The sequence below is a fragment of the Lepus europaeus genome, chromosome 2, assembly GCF_033115175.1.
Source record: "Lepus europaeus isolate LE1 chromosome 2, mLepTim1.pri, whole genome shotgun sequence".
Taxonomy (NCBI): domain Eukaryota; kingdom Metazoa; phylum Chordata; class Mammalia; order Lagomorpha; family Leporidae; genus Lepus; species Lepus europaeus.
Genome location: NC_084828.1, coordinates 92,888,805 through 92,901,212, shown reverse-complemented (window position 1 = coordinate 92,901,212; position 12,408 = coordinate 92,888,805). Strand labels below are relative to the sequence as shown.

The following is a 12,408-nucleotide window of genomic DNA, read 5'->3' as shown; positions in this document are numbered from 1 at the left end:
TATAAATTCCAGGCCTGAACATCCTGGTAAGTGACCCTCCCTAGTCTGAATCAAATACCACCTTCAGTCATTCATTTCTCTACAAACACTTGTGTCTCTGATACGTCACGTTCTCTGCTGAGTGCCAAGGACACAGCGATCGGCAGAAGTAGGCATGTTTCTGTCCCTCATGGAGCTTACAGTTAGAGAGGCTGCCATCAACAAAATAATTACAACAAAATGTGGCAAGCTTACCTAAGTGCCCTGGAGGAGGGACCCAGGGTCCTGCTGGGCATGTGACAGAGGAATTTGACCTGGAATGAGGGAGCTCCAGGGAAGAGTCTTGCAAGCCAAGGGCTATAGAGTGAGTTGAGAAGATGGGAGAAGCTTTCTGAATGGGAGAAACAGCATGTGCAAAGTCCAAGCTGGAGGGACTCTGGTACCAAGTGCAAAACCAAAAGGCAGGTGGCAGAGTCTGGAGAATAAGGGAGGGATGCTTTGAGTGATGAGGCAGGGCTTTGTGGATGCCACTGAGGAGTTTGATTTTTTTTTTAAAGATCTAATTTATTTGAGAGGTACAGAGAGGGAAAGATAGAAAGGTCTTCCATCTGCTGGTTCTCTCCCCAAATGGCCGTGATGGCCAGAACTGAGCTGATCCAAAGCCAGGAGCTAGGAGCTTTTTCCGGGTCTCCCAGGGGTCCAAGGACTTGGGCCATCTTCCATTGCTTTCCCAGGCCATAGCAAAGAGCTAGATCAGAAGTGAAGCAGCTAGGACTCGAACTGGTACCCTTATGGGATGCTGGTGCCGCAGGCTGAGGCTTAGCCTGCTATGCCACAGCACCGGCCCCGGAGTTTGATCTTTATTCTAAGAGTAGTGGGAAACTGTTGAAGGATTGAAGTAGGGAGTAACGTGATTGCATTTGCATTTTGAGGAGAGCACTCTGCCATGAAGCCTGCAGGGTTACAGTAACACACCTTCTTCTGAGATCCATACCATCTTGCCATGTACCTCTGTTTCAGGGGCTTCTTTACCTCTTTGGAATCATGCACAGACCCTTTAAAGAAGACAGTTCACCTAGTTTGAGGGTTCTGCCCACTCCTAGGATTAAAAGGAGTTTGACCTAGGCACTGTTCATAAAGATACATGCAGGATTTAGGGAACCCAACCAAGGAATGGTGAAGCACTCTGGAACCAGCAAGAAACAAGGAGCCGTTGCCATTCCTGAGCCTGAAGAGCCAAAAGGAACCCGAGAAAAGCTATAGCTGTGACTGGTAAGAGGGCTGCCAAAAGGAGCTGTGGCCTTGGGTAGAGAAATACAGTTCCTGGTAGAGAAATATCTATCTACCTCTGCTTTTCTCCCTCTCCGTCTCTGATTTCTCGCCTCTTGGCGATGCATCCCATTGGCCAAAGGCAGCTAAAAGCCCATGAAGTCATCCGGTGGAGTCATAGAGGTCAGTTTCCTGGGCACAGAGCAGGACAGAGACAATGTAGTGATGGAGCAAACAGAATATTAGCATTTTATGAGTAATCTAGGAAACACCCTGCTGTCCACCCATGGACCCAGACTTTGCTCTACTATGACACAGATCACACTGCATTCTAGCTGTGTATTTTTAGTGTCTGTTCTGCTTATTAAACTGGAAGCTCCTGAACAGCAGGGCCTTTGACTCATCCATCCTTGTGTCTGTGTGCCTTGCTTGGCCTGGTGTCCATTCCAGGCCTGTTGAACAGTGGGTGGGCAGGGGGCAGAGGGCAGCTTGACTCAGAGCTCTCCCTTAGTGAATGCCAGCCTCATGTACGGCTTGATGCTGTGCCACAGGAGTGGACCAGGCCTGTGGGACTGGATTAGCTCCTGTGAGAATGGGTTGTTATCAGAGGCCTTGGCACCTCCCCTGAATCCCTCTCCTACACAGGCTCCTGCCTAGTGAGTCCATCCACCCCAAGGCCCTCACCTGACACCATGCTCCTGAATCTCCAGAACTGTGAGCTAAATACACCTCTGGATAAAGTACCTGGCCTTGGGTGCATTGTTATAGCAACACAAGATGGACTAAGGTGGTTGTGCTCTTTCCCTGAGTTCCTCCCACCAAGTTTTGGCTGTGAGAGTGACCTCAAGGTAGGGTGGGAGAGTGGACAGGCCACCTTAACCAAGCACGGGACCCTTCCTCTTCCCTTTTCCTGCACCAGGGACAAAGATACGGCCTGTCTCATGTGTGTGCCATTCTGCTGACACAGCATCAGTAGCTGTGGTCAAATTCCTAAGGCAGAACAGTCTCAACCCAGTTCCAACTTTGTGAACTGATCATTTAAGTAGAACAGGTCAACCAAGGAGACTTGTAGCTGCAGCTGCAGTTCTGATCAATTTCAGCAAACTCCCCTACTACATCATCCACCAGGAGTGACTAGAACTTAGTGAGAACTGCTTCTTAGAAATAGGCAGCAACATGGGGGGAAGGGAAAGAATACAAGAGAAATAATGATAATAAAACCTATATATAAAATGGACTGTAGTATTAGCCCCCAAAGCCCATTGCTGTGGTTTAATTGTCCTCTCCAAAACTTAAATTGAAATTTAGTTGCTTTTGTAATGATGTTTAGAACTGGGGTCATGGGGCCAGCATTGTGGCATAGGGGGTAAAGCCGCTGCCTATGACATCCCATATGGTCACCATTTTGAGTCTCAGCTGCTCCTCTTCCAATCCAGATCCCAGCTAATGGCCTGGGGAAAGCAGCAGAAGATGGCCCAAGTGTTTGGGTCCCTGTCACCCACATGGAAAACCCAGATGAAGATCCTGGCTTTGGCCTGGCCCAGCCCCAGACATTGTGGCTGTCTGGGGAGTGAACCAGCAAATGGAAGAACTCTCTCTGTCTCTCTGCTTTCTAACTCTGACTTTCAAATAAATAAATCTTTTTTTTAAGAGAGAGAAAGAGAGAGGTGGGGCCATTACTTAATGATTAACTCAGGGACACCACTCCCATGGATGTATTAACGCCATTCTCAGGGCAGTGTATTAGTTATCACCAGAGTGGGTTTCTGCTAAGAGGATAAATTCAGTCCCTGTCATTCTCTTTCACTGTGTCTCACACCTGCTTCCTTGTTATGATGTAGAATGAAGGTCCTCGCCAGATTCTAAGGCTTCTTTTAACTGCATACAGTGAGATGTGAGTGCCAAGAGATAAAGATGGAATTTATAATTAAAAGAGAGGCAAAACACAAAGGTTTGGAAAATTTGCAGCCTCACCATAATAAAGCGTGAAGTATGTTCGGGAGGAAAATGTTTGCTTAAGTGATTTGTGTGGCTAGAAGGGAGCCACGTGTTATTCATCAAGGCATTGGGACAAAGTCCCCAAAGGTATTAAGAGATATTAGAGGCCGCCCTCCCACCATCACAGGCCCAGAGCTTTAGAAGGGCAGAATGGTTTTAGGAGACAGGCCTGAGTGCCCTCTGTGGATCTCTCCTCCCTACAGTATGGCCCAAAGCCACACAACTGTGGCTCAGGTGGTCCCTGAGATGCAGCTCAGTGGTTACTATAGAAGTGCGAGCAGAAATCCTTCAGGTGGTATTAAATCTGCAGCGTAGATGAATGCAAGAGCATTGGGGGCATGGCTACGTTTGCCCTAATATCAAAGGATGCCATATCCAGGCTGAGCCACCACAGACAGCCTCCACTAGATCCACGCACTGTGGAACCGTGGGGACAGGGCTGCCCTTGAAACCACAGAACTACCAGCATGGAGCACCAGCCCAGGGGAGCTGTTGTGTTGGTTGAGTTCAGCAAAGCTGTAGGGGCAGGGCTGCCCAAGGCTTTGGGGGCCCACCGTCCAGTGTGTCCAGGAGACAGTGCATGAATGAAAGTTGTGGAGCTTTAAGGCTTATATTGTTTTCGTTATTGGGTTTTGGATTTACCAGGACCGGTTGCCCCTTTCATCCTGCCCATTATTCACTTCTTGAATGAGAATGTACCACCATTGTATTTTGGAATTAGGTAATTTGTTTTGGTTTCACAGGCTCACAGCTGGAGGAATTGTCTCAGGATGAATCATTCCTCCAGTCTCACCCACATCTAATTAACTCGAGACTCTGGACTTTTGGGTTCCTGCTGAAACAAATTAAGACATTTGGTGCTATGGTGATGGAATGAATGCATTTTGTATGTGAGAAGGACAGGAGTTTTGGGGTCAGGAGAGGAACTATATGTTTTTTTTTTTTAATTCATTTTATTTATTTGAAAGAGTTACAGAGAGAGGTGGAGACAGAGAGAGGTGTCTTCCACCCACTGGTTCACTCCCCAATTGGCTGCAATGGCTGGAGCTGAGCTGATCTGAAGCCAGGAGCTTCTTTTGGGTCTCCCACGTGGGTGCAGGGGCCCAAGCACTTGGGCTATCTTCCACTGCTTTCCCAGGCCATAGCCGAGAGCTGGATTGGAAGAGCAGCAGGGACTAGATCTGGCACCCATATCGGATGCCGGCACTTCAGGCCAGGGCTTTAACCCGCTGTGCCACAGTGCTGGCCCCAAATGATATGGTTTTAATGACCCTTTTAAGACTCAGATTGAAATTTAATTGCCATTTTAACAGTATGAAGAGGCAGGGCCTTGAAGAGGTGATTAGGCCATGCATCACTCCCTCATGAACAGGTTAATGCTATTATCACTGGAGCGGGCTCCATCCTTCCTCTGTCTGTCTCATGTGTGCTTTCTCACCACATTATGATACACCAAGAAGGCCCTCACCAGATGCCAGCACTATGCCCTTGGCCTTCCCAGCCTCTAGAACAGTCAGAAGTAAGCTTCTGTTCTTATAAATTATCCAATATCAGTTATTCTGTTATAGATGCAGAAAAAGGACCAAGACACACCCATCTTTTCTTCTTTTGGCTTATACTCTAGGTTGTAATATTCAAGTATCCTCTTATGTCAAGAGAGTGAGTTTCATCTATTGGGGAATACTGGCCTGGATATCAACATAGTACTCTGTACATGTAGAAATATTCCTAGGGGCTGGTGCTATGGCATAGCAGGTAAAGTTGTTGCCTGCCATGCCGGCATCCCATACGGGTGCTGGTTGGTGTCTTGGCTGTTCCACTTCCAATCCAGCTCCCTGTTAATATCCTGAGAAAGCAACAGAAGATGGCCCAAGTGCTTGGGCCCTTGCTTCCCACATGGGAGACCCTGATGAGGCTCCTGGCTCCTAGCTTTAGTATGGCTCCACCCTGGCCATTATGGAGTGAACTAGTGGATGGAATATTCTCTCTCTTGCTCGCTTGCGCTCTCTCTCTCTCTCTCTCTCTGTGTCTCCATCTCTCTTTGTAACTGACTTTCAAATAAATCTTAGGGAAAAAAGTGCATAAAAAGCAAAAACATCATAATATATTTTCTTATTCTGTATTAATCTATTTTTTATTATTAATACACTACCATAGACTTGGTAAGTTATCAAGAAAAGAGATTTATTTTGGCTCACAGTTCTGGTCCAAGGTCAAGGGGCTGCCTCTGGTGACTGCCTTCTTACTAGTCTTGAGGTGGCACAAAGTCTGGAAATGTGCAAGAGCCCTGCCTAACTTTTATAGCAGCCCCCTGCTGGGATAGTTCATAAACTCATTAACCCATTGATCCAGGGCAGGGCCCTGATGATCTCCTAATGGGCCCACTTTGTCCTATCTCTTCATATTTTCATAATGAAGATTAAATTTCAACATGGGTTTCAGAGGGGACAAATAATAAGTTGTTTTTTTAAATGTGTCATGCCTCAGAGGCCATTAGTGAATGCAGTTAAAGGAGTATCTTATACAGATTATGGATAAATCAAAGTCATAAAACTGTGACATGAAAGATTTTCATAAAAGCTAGTGTGTCCCTGACTTTCCAGGCCCAAAGTCTACAGTGTTCAAGGTTGTGGCTGTTCTATGCTGCTTCTGGGACTGGGGCAGGAAAGTAAGGAAGTGCTAAGAAGCTGAACAAAATCACACATCACAGTGATGAGACACAGGTGCAAAGCAAAAGAGCTTTGGATGGCCAATGCTGGAACAATTTGAATAACAAAGTTAATAAAGTAGTATTGGATTATAACCTGGAATATAAAATAGATACTCATCCATGAATCCCTGCTGATATAGACACATACATATAAATACATAGGTTATATAAATAATGGTGGAGAGGAGACTGATCCCTCATGCCGAAGAATTCTTAATTATTTCTCTAGATACCCTGATCTCAAGGTGGAAGCACAACTCCCTCTCTGCTTAAGTGTTGGCTGCGTAGTGTAGCATAGTGTATAGGAAGAGAGAAGTGAAAGAGTAACTTCACAGTGGAAAAACCTAACAGCCACCACCTAGCCCAAGTGCTCAGAGTCACCGTCAGTGTCAGCAGTGATAAGCCATGCAGATAGCGTCCACCCTTGATGTGAAAATGGCACCTTTCCTTTGTGGGGTCCCCCCCCCATATACACACAACTCATGACCTCAGGGTAATCATGAGGAAAACTTGAGACAAATCCCAGTCGAGAGACAGTCTACAAAATCCCTGATCGATGCTCCTCAAAACCGTTGAGGGGCCGGTGCCGTGGCTTAACAGGCTAATCCTCCGCCTTGCGGTGCCGGCACACCGGGTTCTAGTCCCGGTTGGGGCGCCAGATTCTATCCCGGCTGCCCCTCTTCCAGGCCAGCTCTCTGCTATGGCCCAGGAAGGCAGTGGAGGATGGCCCAAGTGCTTGGGCCCTGCACCCGCAAGGGAGACCAGGAGAAGCACCTGGCTCCTGGCTTCGGATCAGTGCAATGCGCCGTCCGCAGCGGCCATTGGAGGGTGAACCAACGGCAAAAAGGAAGACCTTTCTCTCTGTCTCTCTCTCACTATCCACTCTGCCTGTAAAACAAAACAAAACAAAACAAAACAAAAAACCGTTGAGGTCATCAAAACCAAGGTAAATCTGAAAAGCTACCACAACCAATAGATCCTCAGAGGACTTGAGGATTAACTGTGATGTTTCACTCGGGAGAGGGAAAGGGAAGAGTACATTAGGTAAAAACTAAGGACATGTAAATAAAATACCAACTTGGATAATAATGTGTTAATATTTATTCACTAATGGTAATAAATCAATGTAAGGTGTTAATAAAAGAGAAAACTGCTGTGAGGTGTATGGGAACTCTTTCGTACTTGGCAGTTTTGCATAGACCTACATGAAAAAAATAAAATTTACTAAAATTAAAAAAGCTGGTAGTCTGTCTCCGATTGAGTCTGTTATGTTGAAGACATAGTGGCTATCAAAACCACATCAGTAATTAAACGCGGTTCTTACAGCAGTGCCCCTGTCACTGTCACTGTCAGAACTCTCACAGGGCGTGCTCCCAGCGCATGGCCATCATGCCACTCTGTGCTGCTGTCTTGATTGTTCTCCCTCATTCACCCTCACCACCTCCGCCAGAGAATGAACCAATCTCAGTGGCAAACAGCAAGATTCAACCCTTCAGATACTCACCGGTGCCCAGTCTGCGCCAGACACCCCACGCTGTATTCTGAGAATACAGTAATGCAAGTCACCATCCTTGCCATCATGTGCTGGCAGTTCAGTGGGGAACAAGCACCTTCCCAGTCAATGCTCCCGGGTCTGAGAGCAGATAGGAAGGACGAGACAATGGGGAACGCAGAGGAGGCAGTGGTCAGCTCAGCCTGGGAGGCTAGGATATTTCACCCGGGAGGAAATGCCTAGATAAATCTGGAAGATGCAGCAGTTTTTCAGGGAAACAGTGTAGAGGGAGGGAACCTCAGCAGAAGGAACAGAAGATGCGAAGGCAATGAGGCTGGAGACAGGAGCACCTGGGGAACAGCTGGAAGACAGGGGTGGATACTGTCAGGAGTGAGATCCAAGGGAAACCAGCCCCAGGACAGTGGGGAAACCAGCCCTGAAGGGCTTTTGGAACAGGGGAGTTATAAGATCAGGCATACATTTTAAAAAGATACTTTTGATCATGGTGTGTAGACTAGATTTCCAAATGGAAAGAAGAAGGGGGCAGGTGTTATGGCCAGAAGGAAGCTGCCTCTTGGATTGCCCACATTCCATATCACAGTGTCTGGGGTCAACTCTCAACTCTGCTTCCAATCCAGCTTCCTGCTAATGTACCCTGGGAGGCAGCGGGTGATGGCTCAAATACTTGGGTTACTGTTACTCATGTGGAAGGCCCAGATGCAGTTACTGGCTCCTGGCTTTGATCTGGCTCAGCTGTGACTGTTGCTGGCATTCAGAGAGTGAACCAGCAGATGGGGGATCAGTTAATCTCTCTCTCCTTTCTCTCTCTCTCTCTCTCTCTCTCTGCCTTTCAAATAAATAAACTTTTAAAAAAGGAAAACATGGTTGTTAATCTTGCATGAACTTCCCCCTTATCTAAGCTTAGGAATTTAGGGCTGCTTCTGGCTGTTCTGCCACTCCCAGCATTCACGCTGAGATCTGAGGGAAGAAATGTGAGAGGGAGAGGGCAAAGGTATGCAAGGCCCCTCCAGTCTAACTTTTGAGTCATTGATCTCTCGCCAAGGCTGTCCACGTTACACCGCAAATGCAACAGTCACTCCGTCAATCAAGTTTCTTGATCTTTGCATCAATTTGTGCCCTTGTCTCAGCTTTATAGAGTGTCTCATGGGGCCAGGAGGGCAAAGTGATAGTTGCAGATGACCAAGTCTTCACCATCCCTCCAAGAGTGGAAACCGACATTGCCCTCATGCTCACAGAGGGAATTTGGTTTGTTTTGGGAGCTGGCCCCCTAGCTGTGTTATCAGAACCTCAGTCCACTGTATAGCTGAGCTTCTGAGCAGGGTGCATTCTCAGAGACCCTTTAAACAGGGACCTCAGGTTAGTGTAAACTAGAGGCCAGCAAACTGCAGGCTTGTGGGCCAGATTGGCTGCCACCTGCTTTTGTTGCGGAAGTTTTACGGGAACACAGCCACACTCAGCGTTTGTAAAATCTATGGCTGCGTTTATGCTATAATAGCAGCATTTGGTAGTCGCACCAGAAACCAGATGAACTGTAAAGCCCCAAATATTTACCACTTGGCCCTTTAAAGAATTTGATCTAGATCAGCATTGTCCAATAGATGTATTTTAATATATGTATTTTAAGATTTTCCAGTGGTCACATTTTAAAAGGTGAAAAAAGTAAAATCAATTCAATAGCATTTAAAAAAAAAAAAGATTTATTTATTTGAAAGGCACAGTGACAGAGAGAAAAGGAGAGAGAGGGAGCCAGAGAGCCCTTCCATTCACTAGTTTACTTCCCAAATGTCTGCAACAGCCAAGGTTGGGCCATGCCAAAGCCAGGAGCCTGGAACTTCATCTGGATCTCCCAAATGGGTGTCAGAGCCCATATCCTCGGGCCATCTTCCACTGCCTTCCCAGGCTTATTAACAGGGAGCTGGATTGGAAGCGGAGCAGCCAGGACTGGACCTGGCACTCTGGCGTGGGATGCTTGCATTGCAGGCAGCAGCATAATCTGCTGTGCCACAATGCTGACCCCCAATTTTAATAGTTTTATTGAGCCTATTCCAAAATATTATTTTATGTACAATCAATATAAACAATGCTTAATGAAGTATTTTATATCCTCTTCACAAGTCTTCAGAATCCAGTGTGGGTTTTAGATTTACAGCACATTTCAGTCCAGAGTAGCTGCATCGCAGGTGCCTGTTGGCCACGTGTGGCTGGTGATTGCTGTATTGGATGGTGCAGGTCTGGCCTCTGAGATCCTGCAGAGTCAGAGCAGCCCTGGCGAGGTGCCTCCAGAGGCCCGCAGGCTGTAGGGGAACGGTTGATCCACAGCTGACACAGCTGACATTCCTGGGCAGTGGAAGCCCCAGTTGCTCCAAGGTCTGCCTCGGGGCTCTGTGTGCTTTCCCTCACTCGGAAGACGGGCCAGCCTAAGAAAGACAAGTTTACTTTTCTGGTTGCAAGCTGTGCCAGACTCCGTGGGTGTGTGCGGAGCCTGCACTTTGAGAATGAGTTACTTTGAGTAACACTGCTTGGTTTGTAGGGGTTCAGCTCTTCTGATGCTGGGTCCTCCCTCTGGTGGTTAGCATCACCCAGGAGAGACCTGTCCAAGTTGGCATGACAAAGAAAGGGCTGCCCACTTCCACTGACCCACCAGAGCTGGAGCGATATCCTGCTGGAAGCAAGACCAGAAGGAGCATATTCAGCTGCAAGCAGGCCTTGGCAGAACTCAGAGACTTCCAGGTCTTGTTCTTTGTTTCCTGAGCCTCGTTCATTGCGCACAGTCAGCTAAGGCAGCATCCGTGAGCTCTGTTTTTTCCCTGGCATTGCTCCAGCTCTTGTTTTCCTACTTACATAGAGAGAGGGACCACACAGATTAAAATTCAAATGTGTATCCTTGCCATTGCTAGTGCTTCATGGGCCTCTCGATCCTGCCCCAGACTGCAGCCACCTGCTTTCCTGAGAACATTGAAACTCTTCTCCAACAGGGTCCTTATTTGGGAGAAGCTTTTTTTTATCTTGAAGCCCTCCTGCTTTGTACAGCAGCCCTCCTGCTGCCCTTCATCTGTGGCCGGTGGCATCTTTTCCTACCACAAATGCACATGGCTTAGTGAGCATTTATCCATTTGACGAATGATTCCTGAGCGCTGCCCTGTGGCAGGCAGCATTCCAGACACTGGAGATCCTGTAGTGCAAAGGATACGGTCCTGGCTCTCAAAGGTCTCACGTGGGAGACATAGGTCATAGCATAATTGTGGCATGTGACAAGATAGGCAACGACGTGCACCGCGATGCCCCGGGGGAGGCTCACCTGAGCATGGCAGGCATGGGGGAGGAGGGGAAGATGGGAGACAGGGAATACTTTGTGTTCTCAGGCTTAGCGAGGAGAGACCTCTTCATCATGATCTGCTTTTGTTCCTGCAGGCCAAAGCCCAGCGAGTCCTGCAGAAGCTGGGCGACGTGCAGGAAGTCTTTCACAAGAGGCAAGTGAGTCTGATGAAACTGGCAGCCAAGCAGACTCGCCCCGTGCAGCCTGTGGCCCCCCATCCCGAGTCCTCCCCAAAATGGGTGTCACCAAAAACCAGCCAGCCCTCTGCATTGGGTAGGTCATTTAGGAGGAGGGATCTCTGTGGCTTTCATAAGTACCGGTGAGGGTGGAGATTGGGAAGCATTGTTTTTTTTGACAGATATTATCGAAAACAAACTACAGCTATGTCATGGTGCAGACACTAAAGACATGAACACTGAGATTACAGTAGGCACCCAGTTAATAGTAAGAACATATTTCTCTGTGGAAAAACAATCATGTTGTTTCAGTCTTTATGACTTTTTAACTTTGTCTTATTATAATGACTGGGACTTCAGTCCAATGTCAAACAGGGCAGGTAAACGCAGATACTCTTGTCTTTTGTCAGTATCGGGGGAAGAGTTCATGTTTCACCTTGAAGTATGATGTTAGCGGTAAGTTGTTCACAGATATCTTCTATCAGCTTAAGGACAATCTCTTCTCTTCCTAGTGTGTTTGAGAGTTTTTATCATGAACGATGGTTGACTTCTTCAAGTGCTCTCTTGTTGGCGCATACACTGAGATGTTCATATGTTTCCTCCTCACACACATGATCCGTTGTTAGTGTGCAGTGATTTATTTTCAAATGTTAGAACGACTGTAAGGGCAGGCCTTTGGCACCGCGGTTAAGTACTGCATCCCATATCAGAGTTCCTGTGTTCAAATCCTGGCTCTGCTTCAGATTCTAGCTTCCTGCTCATGCACACCTTGGGAGGTAGCAGGTGATGGCTCAAGTACTTGGGTCCCTATTACCCACATGGGAGACCCACTGAGGTCTGGGCTCCTGGTTCCCAGCCTCAGCCTGGCCCAACACTAGCTGTTCTGGGCCTTTTGGGGAATGAATCCGTTTTTTTCATAATATACATTTTCCGTGAACTTTTTGAAATACCCTCATATTAGCCCTTTTATAATTATGAAATGTCCTTCCCTCATTTTCCTTTTAAATATGTTTTGTCTGATACTAATATAGCAGCCACTTCAGCTTTTCCAGCTTTCTTTTGAGATACATTTATTTCTTTGACTGACAGAACAAGAGAGAGAAAGGGAGGGGAGACGAGACAGAGAGAACTACAATTTTATTTGTCTCCCATCCAAGTACTAACCAGGCCCAACCCTGCTTAGCTTCCAAGATCAGACGAGACCGGGCGCATTCAGGGTGGTAGGGCCGTAGACTATAGCTTTATTTATTGTCTGTCTGTGTCATGTGTTTTTTAATTCCTCTTTTCCTCCTTTCCTGCCCTCATTTGGATTAGCAAATACTTTTTGGCACTTTTTTAAAGTTTGTCTGTTGACTTCTTAGCATACCTGTTTGCATTATTTTCCCCTGGATATTTCTGCAGAAATTTCTCCAGTCTCCGTTGGCTTAGTATTATATACTTCATAAAA

The 12,408-nt window shown here is 47.0% G+C and overlaps 1 protein-coding gene across 1 annotated transcript in view; it reads left to right on the top strand.

Annotated features, from left to right (window-relative positions):
- Positions 1-12,408, top strand: part of MCF2L2 (MCF.2 cell line derived transforming sequence-like 2) — a 256,883-nt gene that overhangs the window by 138,357 nt on the left and 106,118 nt on the right. Inside the window, exon 13 of the mRNA XM_062210313.1 lies at positions 10,881-11,058. Within this exon, the coding sequence (XP_062066297.1) occupies positions 10,881-11,058 (178 nt within the window). The remainder of the gene's footprint in view (positions 1-10,880; positions 11,059-12,408) is intronic.